The sequence below is a fragment of the Fukomys damarensis genome, unplaced genomic scaffold (assembly GCF_012274545.1).
Source record: "Fukomys damarensis isolate Sample0158 unplaced genomic scaffold, DMR_v1.0_HiC HiC_scaffold_18, whole genome shotgun sequence".
Classification (NCBI taxonomy): Eukaryota; Metazoa; Chordata; class Mammalia; order Rodentia; family Bathyergidae; genus Fukomys; species Fukomys damarensis.
Genome location: NW_022900930.1, coordinates 37,057,636 through 37,082,627, shown reverse-complemented (window position 1 = coordinate 37,082,627; position 24,992 = coordinate 37,057,636). Strand labels below are relative to the sequence as shown.

At 34.3% G+C, this 24,992-nt stretch overlaps 1 protein-coding gene across 1 annotated transcript in view; it reads left to right on the top strand.

Moving 5' to 3' along the window:
* Tll1 (tolloid like 1) overlaps positions 1 to 24,992 on the top strand; it is a 205,632-nt gene that overhangs the window by 69,261 nt on the left and 111,379 nt on the right. The window contains exon 2 of the mRNA XM_010629860.3: positions 21,930 to 22,040. Within this exon, the coding sequence (XP_010628162.1) occupies positions 21,930 to 22,040 (111 nt within the window). The remainder of the gene's footprint in view (positions 1 to 21,929; positions 22,041 to 24,992) is intronic.

The following is a 24,992-nucleotide window of genomic DNA, read 5'->3' as shown; positions in this document are numbered from 1 at the left end:
TCAACAATTCTAGTTCTAAAATAAGTTCTGGAGATATGATGTGAAAGAATTTCTTTTTCTGCAAATGAACACACATTATGATAACAAAGTGTCATAAATTTGTTTTTGTAGTTGTTATTATTATTTTAACAATTATCTAACACCATTTCTCAGGGACTGTTTCTCTCCAAGCACATTCCTGATGTCATGAAAATAATAGAATATAATTTCAGAATTTCTAATCACTATAATTGAATGGACTTTTTCATACTGAAATGTAAAACATTAACTGATCCTTTGAATAATTTAGTCTATTATATTATCATTAGGACACATTTTTTCATATTAGCTTTATAAGAAGTTGCTACTTCAGTCTTATTTTGCATAGAGGTACATGTATAATTTTATAGCCATCTATAGTTTCCACACAGATTTTTTTATCCTATGTCACTGTAAGAGAATTTATTTGCATTAAATATATAGGTTAAGAAGGATTCTTAATGTTTTATTACTTTATAATCAGTAAACAGTGATATTTTAATGAATGTTTTAAGGCCATATAGAAAGACCATTTTCCATATAAAAATCAATTTTTTAAAATGTTGGAAGAAGTTAAAGTGTCATTATATGGTGATGATATGATACTCTACATAGAAGACCCGAAAAACTCCACCAAAAGACTTTTACACTTAGTTGACAGATTCAGTAGAGTAGCTGGATACAAGGTCAACACCCAAAAATCAATAGCCTTCTTATACACAAATAACAGCCTCACTGAGAGAGAAATAAGGGAAAAAATTCCTTTTACAATAACATCCAAAAAAATGAAGTATCTAGGAATCAATCTAAGAAAAGAAGCAAAAGATCTCTACACTGAAAACTATAGCACTCTGAAAAAAGAAATTTGTAAGAGGGTATAAAAAAATGGAAAGATATTCCCTGCTCCTGGGTAGGAAGAATCAACATAGTGAAAATGGCCATACTACCAAAACTGCTGTACAGATTCAATGCAGTGCCAATTGAAATTCCAACACTATATTTCACAGAATTAGAAAAAAAAATCCAAAAATTCGTTTCGAACCATAAGAGACCTAGAATAGCAAAAGCCATCCTAGGCAATAGACACATGGCAGGGGGTATAAAAATTCCCAATTTGAAACTATACTACAAAGCCACTGTGATAAAAACAGCATGGTACTGGCAAAGAAACAGACCTGTGGATCAGTGGAACAGACTGGAAGATACAAAAACAACTCCAGATGTACTCAGCTACCTCATCTTTGACAAAGGAGCTGACCATCCCCAATGGAGGAAAGATAGTCTCTTTAGTAAATGGTGTTGGAAAAACTGGATCTCAACCTGCCACAGATTAAAGCTGGACCATTAGTTTTCACCATGCACTAAATTAAAATTCAAGTGGATTAAAGATCTAATTTTTTTTTTTGTACTTGGGATTGAACTCGGGTCCTTACACTTGCAAGGCAGGCCACTGAACTGCTGAGCTAAATCCCCGGCCCAAAGATCTAAATATTAAAACAGAAACACTAAATTTGCTGGAAGGTAAGTTAGGCAGAACTCTTGAAGACATTGGCATAGGAAAAGACTTTATGAACAAATCCTCAGTAGTATGGGAACTAGTAGAAAGAATCAACAACTGGGATCTCATCTTATTAAAAAGCTTCTGTATTGCAAAAGAAACCATCAGCAGAACTAAGAGACAACCTACAATGTGGGAAAAAAATTTTACCAGCTGCTCCTCAAACAAAGGACTATTATCTAGAATATATAAAGAACTCAAAACAATCAGCCCCTCCCAAAATTAAAGACCCAATTAAAAAATGAGCATCCGAAAGGAACAGACATTTGTCAGACAAAGAAGTAAAAGCAGCAAGTAAATATATGATAAAATGTTCCACATTACTGGACATTCCAGAGATCCAGATGAAAACAACCCTGAGATTCCACCTCACCCCACAATGAATGGCTGCTATCAAGAAATCAACCAATAACAAATGTTGTTAGGGTTGTGGGCAGAAAGGAACTCTTCTGCATTGTTGGTGGGAGTGCAGACTGGTGCAACCACTATGGAAATCAATATGGAGATACCTCAAAGAGCTTGGACTGGAGATTCCATTTGACCCAGCCATCCCTCTGCTGGGTATCTTTCCAAAAGAATTAAAAGAATCATATCACAGTGATGTATGAGCACCCATGTTTATATCGGCACAGTTTGTAATAGCGAAAACTTGGAAACAGCCCGTTTGCCCATCAGGTGGAAACTGGATAAAGAAGATGTGGTTTTTATATAAAATGGAATATTACTGAGCCATAAAGAACGAGAAAATAGATTCATTCATAGGAAAGTGGATACATATTGAAGATATACTCCTAAGTGAAATATATAAGTCACACGTGTAAATACAGAATAGTTTCTCTGGTCTGAATAAACTGTAATAATGCATAAGATCCTAATAAGATTACTGACACTGTGAAATGGGAAGAAAGGGGCTAAAGGTGTAGGGAAGGTGGGATGGATAGGGGAAGGGTAATAAGAGAAAAGAAAAAAATTTGAGATAATGAAAAGATGGAAATAAAGTGTTGGTAGATGGGGAGGGACGGAGGGGGTGAAGGGAGGGCAGGGACAAGGGGAAAAAATGAGAACCAAGACCTGTCATGTAAAGGTACAAGATCCCAACAATGAATGTAACTGTACTGTGTACCTAAAATGTGCCAATAAAACTCAATTAAAGCTGAAAAAAATTTAAAAAATGTTTTCTTTTGCTTATTTATATTTAATCAGGTAATATTTACGTTTATTTTTTATTTTTCTTCTTTGGAACACTTTAATTTAGAAGTAACATAATTTAAAAATATTGTCAATATTACTGTTCCTTAAGGAATCTCCTTTTCTTTGATTTCCAACTATATTGAAGAGGAATAAAAACATACATATTCACAGTGCTTTTCAATGTGCTCCAGTGGGAATCTTCTACAATACTTAACTAATAAATGACCAAACATAATATACTTAAGCTGGGAATTCTTTGAGATACTTAAAGTGTTTAAACTACTCTAGAGAACATTAATTTCTGTACTCAGTACTTATTCTTCTGTCAAATGAATGCCAGAAAAGGAGGTTATGTTCAAATCTTTTCTCCCCATGGGAAATATGAGAATACTCTCATTTAAAATACACATTTTAATGACCATATTTGACTAGATTCTAAGAGTATTTACCTTTAATGTTTTTTAGATATCTAGTTTTCTTAGATCCCTAGAATTCTAGGATATGCTCTTAAGAGTGTAACTAATACATCTTTTAAGCGCTTATAATCATTCTCTTTTGAAGAATATGGATATAACATAGATGTGGTTCAGTGGTGATCTAATATCTATCATGTACTTTGGGAGTTGCAATTCATGAGGGCTTTTATTTTTCATGATCATGCCCTATGGGTTGGCAGTATGAAACTCTCCTTGGCTAGTACGGGAGGCTTACATCGTGGTGTCATCCACACTACATTCCTGGGAGGTTTTCGCCCTTTTACACTGTGCCATTCTTAGCTCAGAGTTGCTGCATTTATAATCAAAATTGCTTAAGGGAGAAGTGAGAGGTTTCCTAAGGGATCACCCAAAACCAAGCATCTTTCACGGCGAACATCATCCTCTAATGCTCACATTAAATGATCCTGTTAGGATCGTGACTTCTGCTTGCTCCTGGAAGAAAGGGGTCTAAAGTGTGCAGGCAGCAGCCATACCTTAAAGTTCTACTACAGCCTTGCCATATTTTCTGGTAGAAAAGCTCTGAATGCTCAGAGTCCTGAGAAGTGGAGGAGGAGAAGCTTAAATTTTCCAAAGGGTCCCTGGGAATGATGGCTCTCCCTCTTGGATTTTTATTGTGATAGTAACACACACTCTGCCTTTAAGACATTATCAAAATTTTAGATATTTTCTTCCTACTCCTATATTTATCTCATTTCTACCATAGTGTGGAGTAGTTTGTCTTATCTCTTCTTTGGAGAGGCTTGCTACTTGGAATTCACCTCATGTCTAGATGTCAAGATAACATTTGGATTAAAAAAAATTATAGGGATAGGGGTTTAGCCCAGTGATTCTGCCACCTGCCTTGCAAGCTCAAGGTCCTTAGTTCGATCCCCAGTAACTACAATTTTTGTTGGTTACCTGCTTGGAGTTTTAAGAAATGGATTAAGATGAAAGAAACATTCTCATTTAGCTTTTCACACCCTATACATCAACTATCAAAACAGCTATTTTAGGACCGGGGATTTAGCTCAGTGGTGCTGCCCCTGCCTCACAAGCACAAGGTCCCAAGTTCAATTCTTAGTACAAAAAACAAACAGCTGTTTTATATTTCATATCCTGACTTGTGTGGGTGGAATGTATTAAAATTTAAGAGGTCTCTTCTTTGTCAAAGATCTCATGAGCTACAAAACTATATGAGGGTGATGTGCATACATGTGATTGTAAACTTATATTGTTTTATGGAATTGCCATTAGCTTTATGATAGTTAAATTTCACCCGATGACCTCTCTGTATATTTTAAAGGATTTTACTGTTTCATTGTTCTGGAACATAATATTGAATTATATATCTAGAACTTCAAAGGAGACTGTACTTTGAACTTTTTGGTGGCATTGGTTCTTCTTTCACCACTATGTGTCTTACATCATTGGTAATTGATATATCTTCAGGACCATGTGTTATAGAGTATAGCTAGATGTCCCTCCCCAAGCCTCAGGTGCTCATAGTTGGAGCTTGTTAGAGTTTCCTGGATCTAGGATGTATCTTACTGATATTAAGGGTATGTGATAACTAAATGGAATTATCATAGTTCTGGCTGCAGAAAATGGAAGCCCACCTAGGTGTAGATGACAGCAATCAATAGGCTTATAGCCTGGATGGAGTATAAATGGAGAGAGGGAACCAGACTTGTTGGTGCTGCTTGTTGCTTGCTGCCTCCTAGCTCCTCTGCAATGGTCTATTTCTCCTTGGTATGACTTTCTGCCATGCCACCCTGCCTTGGAGCAAGTTGACTGTGGACTATCACCTCTACAAACTGTGAACTAAAATAAACTTTTCCTTCTTTAATTTGTGGGTTTCAGGGATTTTTGTTCTAGCAATGAGAAAGTAAGCAAGATAGATTTTGGTACCAGGACTGAAGTCATTATTGTGACAGTACGTAGCCATGAGGTTCAGAAGCCTTTAGAACTGGCTCGTGGGAAGAGTGTGGAAAGGTTTGGAGTTGCTGATTGAAGAAGCAGTCCCTAAATGCTGTAAATTAAACTTAATGGGAGATTCTGGTAAGAGCTCACAAGACCAGAATGCTCTTAGAAATGCAGCCAATAAAGACCAGGTTCAGTAGCTTTTGGTTAGGAACAAGGATTGTATTGGCTGTTCGACGACAGACCATGTGTGTTATGCTTTGGGAGAATATAATAGAAAACAATAGAAAAGATGGCCTGAGGCAATAACAAGTACCATCTGGTCTGTACTGTTTATAGACTCAAAATTGCAAAGGTGAAAGACTGCTTTGAGAAGAGAGCCCCAGAGCACCATGCTTCAGAACGGCAGTGGCTTAGGGAAGTTCCTCAGGTTTTGGTTCATCGTGCTTAGCAGTCCAGGCACTTGAACCCTGCAGCCAAGAGAGAAGGAAGCCTGGCTACTGATGCAGTTGGTGGCAGAATTTGGCATCATCTACATGGTGCTAGTTTTAGGTTCATGCGGTATGCAAACACTATCGAGTCAGGAGGATTTCCACTATGGATTTGGAAGAAGCCTTGGGAGGCCATGCCCTGAGGGGCAGTGTGTGAAGCTTTGAGTATGAAGCTGAAGGTGCATTGGAGTCTCCAGAAGATGGGAAAAGCCAGGAACATGGTTTGTCTGAGGAAAACTGCAAGGTTTGAGCAAATCTAGCCCAAGAAAGAAGCTATGAGTGCTACAACAACTAAAAGTATCATAGGGGCAGGGAATAAACTCTTTGAAGCTCACGTCTTGTCTCAGATAGCTCCAGATGCTAGAAATTCAACTACACTATTTAATGTTTGCACTGCTTGATTTTGGACTTGCTTTGGTATCATTCCTATCTATACTCCTGTTTGTACCTTTTGGAATTGGAGTGTTTACTTTGTACCATTGTATGTTGGAAATGTTTAACTTTCTTTTCATTTGTAAAGAACGTGAAGCTAATTTATCAGAGGAGACTTCAGGTTGGATTTTTAAGCAGTGCTGAAACTGATACGACATGGGCAATTCTATGATATGGACTAAATGCCTTCTGCATAAAGGGATATGTACATGTTTTTCAGGGGCCAGGGGTGAGATGTCATGGCTTGTATCTAGATGTGACCCCAAAGCTTCAAGTGCTCATAGGCTTTTCAGAGGTGGCTGGATCTAGGATGCGTTATACTTGGATTAATGGTATGTGATGACTAAATAGGTTTAGCATTGTTTGGGGTGTGGAAAATGGATGGGTGATAACAGTCAATAGGCTTATAGAATGGATGGACTATTGAGACAGGAAACCAGAATTGTTGGTATTGCTTGTTGCCTGCTGCCTCCTGCTTGCTCTGCAATGGACTGTTTCTCCTCTTCCATGTCTTTCTGCCATGCCACCCTGCCTTGGAGCCAGCTGACTGTGGACTGAAACCTCTACCTTCTGTGAGCTAAAATAAACCTTTCCTCTTCTAATTGTGGGTGTTGGGTATTTTGTCCTAGCAACAAGAAAATAATGAAGACACCTTCCTAGGTAGTACAGTCATCTAGTATGATTCTGGCTGAGCATGATGTATATGTGAAAAGATGTGTGTTTGTGTGTGTGCACATGTGTGTAATTACTTCACTGAGCCTTTAATCTCTCTAACATGGCAATTCCAGTATTTCTGTTTTACTTAATGGAGGTTAGTGCTTTGTTGTTTTTTCCAAGAAGCACCCTAAGAGCAAGTTGGCATCATCTTGTAGTGTCATTTTAAGCGTGTCACATCTTGTACCCTAGCACAGTGCTACCCAATGAAGAAACTCTCATATATAATTGTGTGTTTCACCCATATAATTAAGCTCCTGAATACTTTTTGCGTTATTTCAGGTGGTTAGGTTTTGAAGATTTATTTGGACAAAGTTTCTTGTCTTCTTTTTTAATACCAGCTTGGCCAAGTTAGGTTGTAAAATAACTGTAGTTATTTGTTCTGTGCCCAGAAAAAGTGGGAGCAGATATTGAGTGGTGCACGTTATCTTTCAGGATAGAAGCCACTGGTCCAACTTTAGAGAAGAGGTAAGTCTAGCCTCTAAGAGGATGTTATGGGATCCTTCAGATTCAGAAGTTCAGGTAAATCTGGAGGTCAAGATTTTTAGGTGCGTTCCATTCACCCATTTCTTTCTCCTATGTGTTACGTTCCATTATTTCCCAAGTGGGATTGGGCCTTTCCATAACTGACCCACTGAGATGGGAGGGTTAGCTTTTCCTTTGTGTAAACCCTTAAGAGTAAATACTGATTCTCATCTTTAGTTTCTAAGTGTTTTAGTGGTGGGAGATAATAACATCTTTTATATGCTACTGAGAAAGCTCTTTGGCTTACACTAAAATATTACTGATTGATTGCTTTTATTCTTTTATTAGCATTTAACATGCATTAAAGGGGTTTAGCAGTAGTTGCCTTATTACTGTCCTTCGAGTTATTATTTCCCCCCTACATTGCACAAATGCTTGATATATAGCAGCACTATTCCTTTTTTATAATCTGCCATTACTATCGGGGATTTACATTTTTCTTAGAGGCCACAGATGATTTGTGCTCCATTTATAGCTCCTGATGGGGTTCTAACTGGTACCTTTAACTCTCCATGGCCAAAATCTTGTAGTGCCCACTTGACTGTAGCAATATTGGCATCAACTGACAGAAGTTGGGTTGTTTAGGAAACAGACTCTGTGATGGAGATTACTATGTGGGAGCTTATCAGGGTCACTACTGATGAATGGAAGTGAAAAGAAGCAGGATTCCAAAGAAGAATTATAATGTCGTCTCAGTGAAGATCTCAGGCAAATTCATAGCTCTGATGCTCGCATGATACACTAGAGATGTTCCAGTTTAGATAGAGAGAGCTATACCCTTATGTACCCACTTTGACTATTCACTGAGTGCTTGCTACCTACAGGAAGTGATTTTGGCTATGGTTGAGGGAGTATTTCAGCCAAGAGAGATGACAGCTGAAATCTATCAGTCAAGAACATTTTCAGCACCTGGGAATAAATCCTTCAATCATGAGACGGAATTTGGGAAGACCATCAAAGCATTCTCTAAGAAACACCATGGAAAAGGCAGTAGCAGTCTTTCTCCTCTCTCAACTGTCTCCATATTTATAGGTACAATAGAGATAAGGGATATTTAGGCTATTATTTAGGGAAAGTGCCTACCATTGCACATACTTATAAACAATTTTAACAACTATTCGAAAATCTAATTCTTATACAAATATGCATAATTATGACTCAAAAATAGACAATAACATTAAGAGGAACTATGTTGTAGGTCAATTTCTTTTATACATCTAAACATTAGAACCCAAAATATGAGCACAAGGAAATTCTTTGACCTATTAATTTTCTGCCAAAATTCTTTTTTTTCATTAAGTTTATCGGTACTTTTTAGGTAAACAGTGCAGTTATATTCATCATTGGGATCTTGTACTTTTTACATGATGTATCTGGGTTCTTATTTTTCCCCATATCCCTGCCCTCCCTTCAGCCCCTCCACCCTTTTCTATTTACAAAGACTTTGTTACCATGTTTTCCTTTTCTTATATTTTTTCTTTTCCCTTCTTTTCTTTCCCCTACCCCTCCCACTTCCCCTACCCTTTTAGCCCAAATTCTAATTCTGTCAAAAATAAAGATTCCTAATAAAGTGATTATTATTCTGCAAATGGGTATTAAATGTTAATATAAAATTTATATAATTATTATTAATAATAAATATTAAATGTTAATGAAACAGAATAGAAGTCTTAGAGGATATGCTTTATAGTTTGGATCTAAAGTGTCCACAAAAGGTCCATACACTAAAGGGTTGTGGCATTATTGGGAAATAGTAGAAGATTAAGGAAGCAGGGCATAGTGGGAGGAATTTAGTTCGTTGGGAACATGCTCTTGAAGGAGCTATGGGGCCTCACTCTGTTTCTCCCTCTCCCTCTCCCTCTCCTTCACTCTACTGTTTTGAGTTGAGAAACCTCCTCTGCCGTGAGCTTCTGCCACAGTGTAATTCAACAGCATGAACCCAGAATAATAGGACCAACTGCGGACTGAAACCTCTGAAACTGTGAAATGAAATAAACTTTTCTATTTTTTAAAGTTGTTTATCTCAAGTATGTTTTCGTTTTAGTAGAAATGAAAAAGTTGTATGAACACAGAAAAAGGTATGCTACTTAAATAAGACTCAAAAGCACACTATATAAGGGAAATGGTTATGAAATTTATTGTGTGATAAATATACTTATTTAAATGGAATGCACTAAAACATTCCAACCACTATAAACCAAGTTTACATTGGGGAAAGCTACTACAATGATAGTAAGTTATCATCCAGAGTATATAAGAAACACCTCCAATACTGTATAAGACAAACCATCTAAAGAAAACTATCCCAAAGAGTGAGTACAGGCCATTCACAAAAGAGGGAGAATATTAAAATCACATATACTAATGCTCATTCTTTCCTGTCATCAGTCTGTGGTTTAAAATCGATCCCTCTTTGTGTGAACATTTGCAGAAGAAAGGAATTCATTTCCTAACATCCTCCAAAGGTGCCCATTTTTAAGTATTATGAACATGGATTATTAAACATATTTAATAATATGTTTCAATCCTATCAATTATCTCCATTGATAAGAAGACTATATGAGTTTAGGCTATTGACAGCTTATTTAATTTTTTTCATGAATCCTGTAACATAACACTTTGATCTTTGGTAGCCTTATTGTTTTCTTTTATTATAATATATCCCAGAATCTTTTTACTCATTTTCTGCCTCAGGCCTGGAATCATTTATTATTTTTTTACAAAGAATTCTGATCTTCTTACTGGGAAGTTTTTTTTTGGGGGGGTTAAAGATGTTTACGATCATTGTGTTGGCCATTCATTGTTTCTAGCTTTTTAAAATTAATTACAACTAAGAAATATATGTATTCATAGTTTTTAGCTCTGAAATTAGTCATACATTTATATTAATAACTGCATTTGAATTTTGGAATTTAAAACTTTTACTTAATCTCTCATATTATAGTCAGCCTTCTATAACCACAATGAACATCTGGGTTCTTCAAAAATAGTACAGTTTCTCTTTACACTTTATTTCACAATGCATGCAAAATATGATTATTGAAAGTTTATTTTTTAAAAAGCTTCTTGCTTTTAGATTTTATCTCAGTGAGGGTACAGGCAAATTATTGTTTCACTGTCATTTTTTTCAGATAACTTGCAGTGGTCCCTGTTGGCTATCCTACCAATTATATGCATAGGTTTGCTGGTTTCATTGCATTAAGTTGTAAGTTGGATTCTGCAGCACCCTCTGCCATGTATAGCTATTGATCTTAGATTGTCTATCCTACTTTCCAGTGAGTATTCCTCAGCTGTTTTTTCCTACTTCATCCATTACCTTTTGTATTATTAGTACCTGTTTTCAGCACATCCAGTTTACAGTCATCTTAGGGAGTGTTTACATGTCCCTTTCTTCTCCTGCAATTCCTACCTCCTAATTTTTATTCTTGCTTATATTATTAATTGCAGCTCATGTTATGGCATAAAATGTTTACATTAACTGAGTATATCTTTTGTGTATATCTTTTCTTGTGCATATCTTTTTTTAACTCAAAACAGTTTTATTTTTGGTTAAATGTAATAACTATTAAGGTTAGTTTTCTTTCTTATCATTAAGTTTTTTGGTACAATTTAGATATACATATGATGACATTTATTGTATGGCATTTGTACCTATACTTGATATATCTTGATTCTTATTTTTTTCTCCCAGTCCCCTCCCTTCCCTCCCACCTCTCCTCTTTTTCTGACATTTGTTTGTTCACACGCCCATCAAAAACCTAGTTGCCTTAGTTCTCTGGTGCCTGACTCGTGTTGATAGTATGTTTCTTGTAGTTGTTGTGGTATTAAAACTGCTGAAGAATGGGTTGTTCTTATTGATTTATATTTGGAGCTTTTGGGGAATGCTTTACAATCTATTTTTATGCTAGATATTTTTTATGAGTTTTGGTTTTTTTCTTGGTTGTTCTGTATCTTTAAAGCAGTGTTACTAAATATTCTATTACATTACTGTTTCTACTGCTACTACTACTCTACATTCAAAATCTAGAATCATCTCAACAAGTTTTATATGAGTATATTATATTCTAACTGAATGAATCCCTGGATATGTTTTCTAGATTATATCTTGTACTGTAATTCCCATTTTGTAGGGGAGAAAATGATGGCCCAAGAAAGGACTGGGTTCCACAAGTCAGTGTTAAAGCAAGAAGAGAGGTCAACTCTTAGACGGCTGGAAGTGGGAGGCATGTACATTTCCTGAGCACTTTACACAATGCGTCCTATAATCCCCTTTACAGGTGCATAAGTGGAGGTTCAGAGATGCGATGCCATCTGCCAAAGGCCACAGCCAGGCTCACAATCCAGCCTTCTCTGAATCCAAAGTCCCCCTCCTGTTTGCATCGGGTTGGTGCTGACCCCCAGCCCATCCATGGCACCAACAGAACCACTGAATGAAAACTCACTTGCACTCAAAACATATAAAGAGAGGGAGAAGGGGACAGGAAGGGGATTAGAAGAGTTAAGATGTGTTATGGACGTGCACCAGCTTCCCACAGAGTGTATTTGTTATTGTGTCTCATACCTGTACTAAAAGACAACCCTTTGAATCAACAACCCTTTTAAAATAAATGTTATTTTTATGAGAAAAATCACTGAACTATATATGCTGTTTACCAGAGAATTGTTCATATTAAAGAAAATTTTAATGCCATATAAATTTCTATAACAGGGAGAGATACAAGTAAGTGTATTTGTGTAAAAGAATTACTTAGAAGTTAAAAAACTACAGCTAACTGTGGATCACAAATAATATCAGACAAATATTGGACAATATTGGACAAAATAAAGAAGTTCCAAAAGTACAGTTTGAGATTTTTTTTGAAAAATTTAAATGATGTAGAATAAAGAAATACAATAATTTTTGCATATTCATGATAGTATTCACTCTAGGAAAAATGGGATCATGGGAGTGAGAAAGGTAACATATACCATACAAGTGCTGTTCAATAATTGCAGATCTGTGGCAAATTTTGTAAAATATTCAGGTTATTGCAAATCTAGAGTGTGCTTCGATGTGTAGTTGAAATACAACATGATTTCTAAATACAAGTGGAGGACAAGATTAAGTGAATTAACATGGGTAATAAATGAATGTAACAATCAGGAAGGATTTATACTATACACTAATGCCAGGAAAAAAAGATAATCCCAAAGGCAAATGATGAAACTTCTATAAAACTCTATCCATGGAGGACAGTCTTCCCAGAGATGTAATGAATGCAATGCTACCATAGAACATGGAAATAATATCAATAATTTGTTCTGTTCTGATTTCATTCTCAATAGTTACTCTTATTAGTATATCTAAATGGTTTTATGTAGGCTGTGAATGTTGAGAAAAGAATCCTGATTGTTAAATCAAGAAGTTAACTGTATCTTTTATTATTATTAACTGGCATTTTGACTTTTATGATAGCAATGCCTTATGAGCTTTCCCAGGGTTGTCTGAATAACTTCTAAATTATTCTTTTATATAATATACTTAGTTTTACTTCCAAGTGTTGGATTCTGAGACATGACAAGATAGAATTTCTAATTTTGCAAATCTGAAGACAAATCTTTAATTCAAGCAGTCCGCAAAGGCACATATTACTTTTTAGGCTTCTTCCTAGAAACATTATTCTATGGTGTATTCAGCTCAAATTTAATTAGTGGTCTCTCGTGAAGCAGTAAGTCAATGACTATTATAGTGACAATACTGAGAAAAAACAGTCCCAAAGTGTGGCCAATTATAGCAACGGATTGTTAGTCAGAGATATTCAGGACTGTGTGTAATTAGCACCGAATATACAAAGTGTTAAAACTAGACATCCTTTCTATTTTTAATATTCCTTGTGATGAATCAAGGTAACTTTCAAATATCTAATTTTACTGCAATTTTCTGGATTGTATCAGTCTACGTATTCAATTTAAATTTGATTTTTAATGGTTATATTGCAGCCTTCTGGATGTGTTAAATTATTAACTGCCAAGGAAAGGACTTTGCGTTATTTTATTTTTGAATTCCCAGTACCTAGCACAATATTACCCAAAATATGTTTGTTAGTTGATAAAAAATAAAATAGTCTCATAATATTTGAAAATAATAATAACAGATTTAAAGCATTTTAAATGTATTATTCTTTTTGGTTGGCTTCCCTTTTTATGACTTCTAGAAGATATTACTCTTTCTATAAGCCCTGTGACTGCACTGCAGAATTATTGATGAATTAATTTTGCTATTAAAATGAATTATACAAAAGACCTTTTTACAAAATTTTAGTCCTTATTATTAAAATACTGTTTTTTCAAATTTTGCAAATAAGAGAGTAACTGATATAATTATCTGAAGCTCAAATATTTACAGAAGCAAATGATACTTGCCTTTATTATCCATAATGTTTTTTTTTTCTTAATGTATCTGGTTTTACTAAAAAGGAGATTATTGTTCAGCTAACCATGTATATTTCCATGGATTGTGACATTCATTTCCTTGGAAAAGGCTGTCATTAGTATGTTCTAGATAATATATTTTAGCAAAATAAAATACATACAAATCTGTAGGATTTTCTGTTTTGTTTTCAAAAGATTACAGAAGTATTTTCTTAACAGGCTATGCTGTGAATAGTTAAGAGGAAAATTATAGTTCCATCTTGAATCCAAAGACTTAAGGATTGATAAGCTTTGAATTAAAATATACATTGAAAATTAATCTATAATACTGCAGGGAGATCAGAAGACTAGATGAGCCAAATTTCCAATTTATATCTTGCAGCCCAAATCACTTCAATTCTAAACATTTCAATTTAAAGGACCTATTAAACACTTGGTATTTATGAAGATCCTGTTTGTTTGCTATTTCCATGTATCTTTGAATTTTATTGTTCAGTTTTCTTTTCTCTTATTATCTTAAATAAGGCTTAAAGTAAGATGAGCAGATAATTTAACTTTAAAATCACACCCAGAACAGGCAGACTCCTAGTGGTTTCTTCTCTACCAGTGTCCACGTTGTGATGAGATATGATTTCCTTCAGCAAGTACGTCTTTTGTGTGCTGCTTTGATTCTCCATCAAGTCAGCTCCACATGTCAAAGCAGGTGACATGCTTGTTTCTGCAAATACTGATTCTTGAATTTCCCATATACAGCTTTGCTATGGTTAAGGAACACCTCCAGTGTGATTTCAACAGAAGGTGCTTCTCATTTCCAGTCCTGTAACTCCAAGAAGTGAGCTCCTGCCTTCCACGCTGACAAGCTCTGTTTACCTTGTCAAGTAAAGGGTGGACATTAGGATGAGCTAGGTGAAACGAGAGTGGTATGTATATTAGTTACATTTTTCAATGTTGGGACGACATACACAACGTAAGAGAGCAATTCTGGCTCCAAAGCAGAAATATCATGGTGGAAAGGTAGAGTAGAGGACAGGCTTTCCCCTCACGGGGGCCGGGAAGCACAATGACACGGAATGATCCAGAAAGGAAGGGGCAGCGGCTGGCTGTGGTCTCCAGGGTCCCGCCCCATGACCCACTCCGTTCAACTTGGCCTTACTTCCTATGCTTCCTATTATATCCCAGAAAACTGTGGAGTTGTGCTTGCTTCCTTGAGATCTTCCGCAGAGGAGCCGGTCACCTCTTTAAAGGCACACCTCTGAACACATGAGGCTCTGGGGAGACATTTTAGATCTAGTTAGCACCCCATGTTTAATAGAAGCATAAGTAGCCGAATATTTAAAGGAAGTCTTTACAAATATTGAAAATAATATTGCGGTGTACATTTCAGAGCACTTTCATTTTTTCTTGTTTAATTGTGAATGACATTCTCTTCATCCCTGAATCTAAATCTACAAAAGAGCAAGTAGAAACCAATATTGTGGAGTCAAGTTTTAAGGATATCAACGAGTTTTAAAGTTTCAGACAGTACTTTACTGAGCTCATGATTGCTCTGTGGGCTGTGTAGCGTGAGATATTAATGAAAGAAAAACCTCCAGCCTTTGACTTACACCCAAAGGAAATCTTTTACAAGGTAATAACCAGAATGGTTGGAATTTAACCACTCCCTTAGCCTATCACATAACTGGGCTAAATGAAAATGAGAAAAAGTTGGAATAAAGATTCCTCTGTTTGTGTGAAAAGACAACAAGTCAGTTGGCAAAACAAAACCAAAATATAGAAAATAGTAAATTTGCATAGTCGTACTTCCCAAAAGAGACCAGGATTTACTCCAAGAGTTAGTGTCAATATTTGGGAAATAATCAAATTTAATTAAAAAAGAAGTATCAGGGTTGACTCTTATTCTGGCCACAAATACAAACAGTTATGGACCTAAAAGGGAAGCAAGCAAGCGTTGGCTCTGTCCTTAGGAGATGTATGATGTGGGAAATGTAAATAAAACTAATCTTGCTGGTGGTTGGTTATACATGCAATAGTTGAGCAGTGTAACAATGGCAGTTTTTTAAATCTTGTGAATTCCAATAATTTATTTTTTTAAAGTTTGTGAGAGAAGATGTTAGGCTATAAACACAAAAAAATTCCAGTATTTATTTTTATGTTTCTTAATCAAAGTACTTTTGGGTCAACATTTTCTCTTTTGAGACAGAGTTCCAAATGAATATTTGTGGTATGGGTGATATTTTAAAAATGTTCTGAGAAATCCTATCCACAGGCATTGTGGGCTATAAATGCATATTGATATGGTGTTTCAATGGATCTTTTGTTATGGGAAAATTTTTTGTTTTTTGACTTAAAAAGAGATGTTTATTTGAAAATGTAACAGTTAATCATATCCATAAAACAGAAAAGGGAAATTTTGAAAAACACAACTTGCTTCTTTCTTTTCTGTGTTCAGAATGGCTGAGTCAATTTAAATTGATTTTAAAAGTAATGTAGCATGAAAAAATAACTGTATTGTCAAAATTTCCATATTTTGGAAGAAAAAAAAATATATATATATCTCCTGTGTGTTTTGAATTTCCTAGTGAAATTTTATTTCTTAATTTAACAAATAACTGAAGTAGTGCATTTAAGGAAATGCATTAGGCAATCAATTTTGTGTTATTTGAAGTGACTACTAAACGTAGAATATTCTTTCTTTTCTTTTTTAAAAAACAATCAATACCTCAAATAGAAGTAAATCTTTATGTTGTACTCACTACCCTTCCAAGTCTCTATCTTTCGAAGAGAAGGGCATCTGATTTTAGAAGAGTGGCTGAGTAAAACTCTTGTTCCTGGATGCACCTTTGAGCCCAGATAATATGAAGGAAGGAAAATAAACAACTTTATTTAACCTCGGTGGTAGTGCTTCACTACACACACAGTTGTAGAATTATAGATTAGATGAATTTGTTGATTGTGTATGGTAGTATATAGTAAAAGTGGAGATGCAGGATTTTAAAAAAAACTTATAGAATATTTTAAATAAAACATTGTATAAATACTGTCTTATGAACAATGACTAAAATAATTGGACTGCAAATACTTTCCTTTTTATTATTAGAAATGAAAGAAAGACACTATATAATGAATTCTCTTCTCTGAATATTTATGACTATATAAAATATATTTTGTTTAGGCTTTTACTGTATGAAGAGGTTTTAAAATTTTAGGTAATTGTTTCTCAAAATTTAAATTTATATATTCTCATGTGTGTCATTTTTGGGGTAAAAACTGATTCTGTGAAAATAAAAAGCCATTGAGAAAGTATTTTCTCTATTAACTCATATAGCATTGCTTTAAAAATGTATTTATTAGAACTTGTACTAAGGCTGGGGATTTAGCTCAGTGGTTCCGGCGCCTACTTCACAAGCACAAGGACCCGAGTTTGATCCCTGGTACAAAAAAAGGAACTTATGTTAAATCTTACATTTTCTTGGGAATTTTCTTAGTGTTTTTCAATCATATAAAAACAGTTGATTTTTGAGACTTCATTGTTGCCTTTCTTTGAGGAAATTTTTATTATGCTTCATTGTGAGTCAAAGCAGTCTGTTAGACGTTCACATGACATCATTTTTCCTCCTTAAATCTAATATCAATAAAAGCTGAAAGTTTAAACATTGTGTGGAAAAAGTGTAATGAGCAAGTAGTCTTGGCTATCCTTGCATCTTTGAGCTTTCTCTCCAGATTCCATGGATATTGACATAACTGGACTTCAAGTTCCAACATGTATTTCCTGAGACTGTAAATGTGATATTTAGAGAATAGGGGACATATTTTCCATAATCATGCTTTGAAATGGGTAAATAGCTAGTATTTTGGTTTTGAGGCAGATTTACTAAATATATAACACACTTAGCTTCATCTTTCTTACACAAATATACACCAATGTATGTTATATCTCCATTCACATTTTTAAAAAAATTCCTAAAAATATATACTGAAGAGCTATTTTTTGGCAGTTTGGCATTGAGGATTTAAGGTGCTATAGCACAGAAGGGTGAATATCAATAATAAAAATGCACTGAATACTTCAAAAAGCTAGAATACTGGATGTTTTTTAAAGGGCCAAAAGTCTTTATTTAAATAGGACCTGTGCTGCAGCACAGGGGTCAGAACAACAGAGGGAGGGATCTCTTGTAAGATAAAAGCCTGAGAAGTGACTGGACAGTGCTGCTTATATAGCTGTTGTAGACTTTTGAAAGTTTTCATCATCAAGAAATGATGAATGATTGAGAACATGGATGTGCTTAATCTGATTAAGCTATTACACAAGCTAGACAGGTATTCAAATAGTATACCACTACTATGTACATTTTTATGGCTCTATTAATATTAATTTATTAAAAAGAAAGATGAATAACACACGCTAACTTTTGTAATTAGTACTTCAAAAATCAGACTAAATGATCAGGTCAGATTGAAAATGTAATTACAAGATCCCAGGTGCTGGCTGATTGTTGGCAGAAGCATCTAGGACCCATAAGCAGATGAGACACCCAGGTGAACTGGGAAGAGGGCTTTATGGGAAGTCTTTCTGTAGGGAGTGCCTGAGGACAGACTTCTTTACTACCACATTGCGTTGCCAGTTTATCAGGTATTTTAGTGTTGTCGGGTGTTAAAGTGAATATATTTATTTTCTGAGAAGTTTTTAGTTTGCAGGTATTTTCCCCTAAGTGGACTTACAGGATTTGCTTTAGGTAAAGAATAATCTTTACCTTGTGTTATCTCTTTTGATAAGAAAACATCTCCACAGAAAAATGTATGATGTCAGTGTTTTATAAATCCATATATATATTTTTTTTGTATGCAGTTTTTCAGAAATCACAAACTTGAAACCTCTTTGTTACTGATCCTTGGACCCCAGTGTAGGGAATTACAATTTTAGGTTGTTTATTTTTATTATACATTATTTTATAAAGTACATTACTCTACATACCGCAATAGAAGCTTACTGTCTTTCTAGATCTCTGAGTTTTTGGAAATTTTTGTAATTCATTGAAGGGAAATGACTTTTAGGAGAAAAACAAAACCTGTGGTTTTTTAATGTAGCTTGAAAATTGTTCTTCCTGACATTTAATTTTGGCTTATTGGTTAGCTACACCCTCCACTTTTTTGACCATAGGAATCCAAGCTGAATTCCAAATAGATAATGAATATTCTAATTGCAGTTATGCATTTCCTTAAGATTGTCCTTCTCTTAACCAGGTTCCCATATTCTTTTTAGTTCTGAACTCAAAAATTTGAAATCACCTTGTGAGTGAGCCAACCAATAATTCATACCTTTTAGTTATTTTCGTCTAATCTCTGTGGGGTTTAAAAGCAAACTAAATAAAAAAAAAAACCACTGGCTAAAATGGAAAACAAAAAATTCCGAAATGGAATTGTGAATTTCATATACCTTTTTGCAAGTAAACATAAAATATATATTAGATAAAATGTAAATTGTAAAAACATATTGTCATGTACCAGCTTGCTATACCAATATAGAAGTAAAGTATTTTACTACACAGAATAGGATGCTCAGATTTGAGAAGATGCAATAAGGAAACCTCCAAATGTGAGAATATGAAGAAAGAAATCATGCATTTTAAACAATTGTATATAGTAGGTTGAAATTCTAGAATGTCTCTTCTGTTGATTATATCAAGATTTAAAGATGCATGGGACCTACAATTCATTGAATCTGTAAGTAAATACTTTGGCATCAATACTCCCTATTGCTTACTTTTTTAAAAAAGCACTTGGTTTTCTTCTGAACCAATTTATGATATATTCAGAGTTGCCAAGCTATTCCGAAGCTATTAGGTTAGAAAAAAGGAAGATAAATAAAATGGGCTAATATCTTCAAATCTGGCCGCCTGCCTTTGTGAGTCTCCAGAAGTAATGTTTTTGCCTCTGTGAAGTGACTTACCCTTGGACTGCTGATCTGTGTTTGATATAATCCATCAGGGCATGAATCCTGCTGCCTCTGCATAGTCATTCCAAGAACATAAAAATCTAAAACACATTTGAGTTTTATTTTATGGGTACTCAATTTATTATGGAAAATGTAGTGCTGACAAACACATTTTGATTGGTTGGGTGTCTCAGTTTTCCAGACCATCAGCTGACTCACAAGAGTGAAGGCTTATTCTTGCACAAAAAAGAAAAAAAAATGAATGCTAATAAAAATGATGGCAATGATAATTATTTGTAGCAACTGGGAGTTTGTTAAAAATGTAAGGAATTGAAGTTCCTCTTCAGATGGATAAATCTGAATTTTCGCTTTCAGCAAATTCTTGGTGATTCTTTGCAAAGTAGAGTTAGTTAGGCACAGATTTAGTGTTTGTTTAGTGTTTGTTTAGTGTTTGTTTGTCCCAGCCCTTTAGCATTAAGAAGGAAGAGACAGGCTAAGATTCTCTGCAGGTCAGTGCCGCGCCCACAGTTATTTGTGTACCAATACACATGATAGCAGGAAATAACTCACAGGCTTGGATTTACCTTAAAGTCTTCAAAGAAGTAGAAGTTATTTTAATGAAAAAAGCAAGCCTTGTATTATATTGGCAAAACTTTTAATTCTGATGGATCATCTCTCTCCTTGGCTTTCGGAACACTGGAGCATTAGTGTTTTTTTTTATTTTTCCTGCATGCATATGAAGTTAAATTCAACTTTAGAGTCTGGATTTCAGTTTTAGATATCAACACCAACCTTTAGCTAGAGTCATAAACTCTTTTATAGACTGTTCATGGTGTTGTTCCTATGACATAAAAGATAGTAAATTTATTATCACCTATTGTACCCTGCCATCCCACTGCAAGAGGAAACACTGTTGGTGATCCCAAAAAAGATAGTGATCGAGGAAAGAATTCAAATTTTAACAAAGACTTCCTATGTTAAACAGAATTAAATTTTTCTGAGAACTAAATTTTATTTTCTTGTTGCTAGATCAAATTAGAAATCAAAATCCTTCATGTGTCAGACTTGTGCAAGGAAACAAAACTAGTTAATTAAAACATTTCATATCTTTGATAACTGGTTTAAATCTCATGTTTGCTAATGTTATTAACTTTTAAAAATCATGCTAAAATTCATAAGTGCGGTATCCAGTAAAAGACAGTGATTTGAAAAACATACATTGTATTGCTTCCTAAATTTTGAATGTGGTTATTCCTTTTCTCTTTTGGTTTTACAGAAGACATTTTAAAGTTCTATCCTGATATTTCTAGCCAATTGTTACATTTTACTGTGTCACAATCAATTTATTTTCTCCATTTTGCTGTTTCCTGAGTCACTGTGTTATGACATCTGACAGTAATGATGACTCAGTGAGCTTAGATTAGGCTCAAACAAGATCATTTCTTTGTTATGTGAATATTATTTCTCATCTTAAGAGAGAAGTTCACATCTTCCCTATAAGTGAACTTTTCATTAATACACAATGGGCCACAAACCTTTGCTTTATTCTGCAGCATAAAGCATTGGAAGAAGTCAGAACATTTTCTAAGTTATAAAGATAATAATTTTGAGGTTTCTGAAAATATGAAACAGACCTTATTCATCATAAAATCTCAAAGGCCTGTAACTAGTTGTTGCCCAAATGAAATTGACTTCAGTATTACTTTGGTAGCTATATATCCAATTTGTAGGGACTCAAAGTAATGTTTGCTTCAGAGAAGTGCATTGTAAATGTATTGAATTAACTAATGAGTTACTTTAATGGCATAATCTTTCATCTTGAGTGTAGCTTGGTTTACAAAATTATCACAGCCTGTGGTTTACTTGTTACTCCTTTCCCAGAGCAATAATGACCTGAGACTAGTCACAGGCATCTGCAGAAAGTATAGACATTCTTCGCAAGTTTTCACATATTTTCAGATAAGTTCATTATTGCCAATTTCTCTCTTTCTTGAACACCCCCAACCCAGTCAATCATTGAGCATCTCATTCAAGGAAATTATTTTTTGTTCTTCCCACAAATATCAATGCTATGAAAGTAAAAACAGAGCAGAACCAAAAACAACAGGGGTCATGCCTGTCTCACGGGTGGCTTATATTTATACTGTAACAAGTCAGATGTATCCAGTTCATATTACTTCAGTAGTGTTTTTCTAATTAGCTTTGTGTGCATTTATTTTGTTTTGCATATTTTACATTTTAATTCACCTTTTCTCTTTTAGCTGTATTTTGGGGTGATATTGCCTTAGATGATGAAGACTTAAATATCTTTCAAATAGATAGGACAATTGACCTGACCCAGAACCCCTTTGGACAACTTGGACATACCACAGGTATGACTCCTTATTTGGATAAATCTGTGTTCATTTTGGAGGAAACGTACTCTTGAAATTATAAGAATACTCTTTGCATCATTTTTAATGTCCCACTGGTAAAGTTTGATTTCTTGAACAGAAATGTGAATGTTTAGAAATTTAGATTTATTCATAGTTTATATTTTATTATTTTATTTAACAAACACATTTTAGCATTTACTATATTCCTGGGCTGGCTTTGCTTTGTAGATATGAACTTTGAATCATCACAGTGACTTTATGAGGTCAGCACTAATATGACTGTCATTTACAAGTGAGATCAAAGTTTAAAGGTTGTACTGCTTTCTTATTATCACATAGCTGGGAAGTGGCCAAATCAGAAGCATAAGTCAATTCTAAGAAAGACTCCATTTCAGACTTTTCAGTGTTATATTATGTTGCTTCCCACTTGGTAATTCAGTTGCAAAGTATAAATTATTCTTAGAGTAACTATATAAAAATTTGTTTAGAAACGTATATATTTTATGAAAGGCCAGAGGGACATGTTTGAATTATTCTTCTTTGAGAAGTGAAATAGTTATTTAAAAATTGCTCTAAAATTAAAAACTTTCTTATATTTTATATTTTTATTCCATGTTATATTCTGGAGAAAAAAGCAAGATGAAAAGGGTAAAATTTCATTTTCTAGTTATAGCTAAATGTTATTTCATATAATTTTTTGTATTTCATTACCTTCTTCCCTTTACTATTTTTATTTTCTTTTCTGTTCCATAGAAAATAAAATATTTAATTCCTTTATCTAGCTGACAATTGCTTAACAGACTTAAGACTTTTGATAATGAATTAAATGTTTGTCCAATTATCTTGCCTTGCAATTTTTTTTTTTCCTTTTGTGGCACTGCGGTTCGAACTGAGGAGAGGACCTAGGGCTTGCTAGGCAGGCTCAGTGCAACACTGCCCTAATTCCCCAGCCCTTGCAATGTTTTTATCCCAGCAAATTTTCATCATATGGAAAAGTTGATAGGCTAGCAGAAGAGACACCAGTTTGGTACACTCCTTAGATTCAGCACTTTTTAACAGTTTAACAATTTGTTCTGCGTGTGTATACATACATCTGTGCACATTTTGAAATTGATCGCAGAAAACATGTACAAATAAATAATATGAAAACACTTTATTATTAAGTAGTGGAGCATGTACTTTCTGGGAATAAGGACAACATCCTACGTAGTCAAAATATTATCAGAGCTAAGACAATTGTTAAAAAAAAGAATATGTAAGATAAAATTTAAGCTTAATTTAAAATATAAAAATGCTATGTACACCATACCCTTTGGCTTTTGCTTCATATATAATGATAATTATTTTTTGAAAAATATTCTAAGATGGGGGAAATCTTTGAAATAGAATCATAGTGTTCTATGATTCTGTAGAACATGTTTATCGGCAGATTCTCCAATTGCTGTCTCTCTCTTAACACTGCCATGAAATAAATTTATTCTGGACTAGTGATACCACTCTGCAAAATCCTAGAATCACTGTAAGGTGCATTATCTATCAAAATTTTCCTTTACTTTAAGCTTTATTTGGGTAATTTCTTTAACTTCTCCACCCTATTATTTTAAAACCCCGAATTGTGTATGATTTAAATTTTTTCATATACATATATATTGTTTTGCAGCACTGGGGTTTGAACTCAGGGTCACTGCACTAAGCCATGTCTCCAAATTTGGTTTACTTTTTTATTTTGAGATAGGGTTTCACTAAACTGCTAAATAGCCCAGTCTGGGCTTGAACTCATGATACTTCAGCTGCAACGTACGCTAGTGCTAGGTTTAGAGGTGTGTGTCACCTTGCTCAGCTGTTATTGTTGTATGATTTAAAATTAAGCTCTGAGATAGTATATCTGGGAAAAATAACATTATTCTAAATGTATAGAATAAAACATTATATACACTCTTAATCGGAACATTTATTCTAAATGTATATGTAAAAGGCATTTATCTTAAACAGCAGTAGTAACTTGCACTATTCAGGTCAACTTCAAACAATATAAAGATATCCTGTGTTTTATTTTTTCCTTATTCTTTTTTCTTTCTTTTAAATTTACTTGTATTGCATTAAGTACTATTTATCTTTTAATTTAAAGTGTGTAGTTTTTCCATAAATATTTAAATTGTACATATTCAGTGTTTTAGAACAAGTCAGAAGTAACCATTATTCCTTTTTTGCTGTTTCAATAAACTACCTTTGCAGAATTTTATTTCAATTAACATAAAAATTATTCAAAATTTACTAAAAATATACAAAACATTATTGTCTTTGGTAGATTTGAAACATTGTTTATTCAGTTCTACAATTACACTTACCCTATAATTACCTTAATGTTGACAAAGACATTTACTTTTTCTCACAAGCAGCCCCTTTTTAAATCTATTCATATGTATTTCAGGCCTATGTAATACAAATACAGAGGCTATATGATGGTCATTTCAAACCGTAGATGCTGTTCTTTAAAAACATTTTCATAACTGCTCAGGAATGGACACATTTAACTATGACTTCATCTTTCTAAAATGTTCAGTGACAAAAATTTCAAAAATTTTTCTCAAGATGTACAGCAAAAATTGTGACCATGTAATGCAAATAATTAGACGGATTACGAGTCAGTGAGCAAGTGCTGTAACTTACTTGCCTTATAAGGACTTACTTGATTTCCCCTTTAAGAGGCTTATAAGGCATTAGATTTTCTTGTTTTATTTTTAGCTGTCCAGGTATTAGGTTTAGTTCAAAGTTTGAGAATAGCTAGTCTTCCTGCACTGACTTTCGTTGTCTTAAGTTTCTGAAGAAACTGAAACAGCCACTGGTGATGGTGCACCTGCCTCTGTCTCCATTTGTCCTCGTGTCCCTCGTAGCTGTATTGGCTGTTTATTAAATAATGGCCTTTGCTCATTTGTGCATGAAAAATTC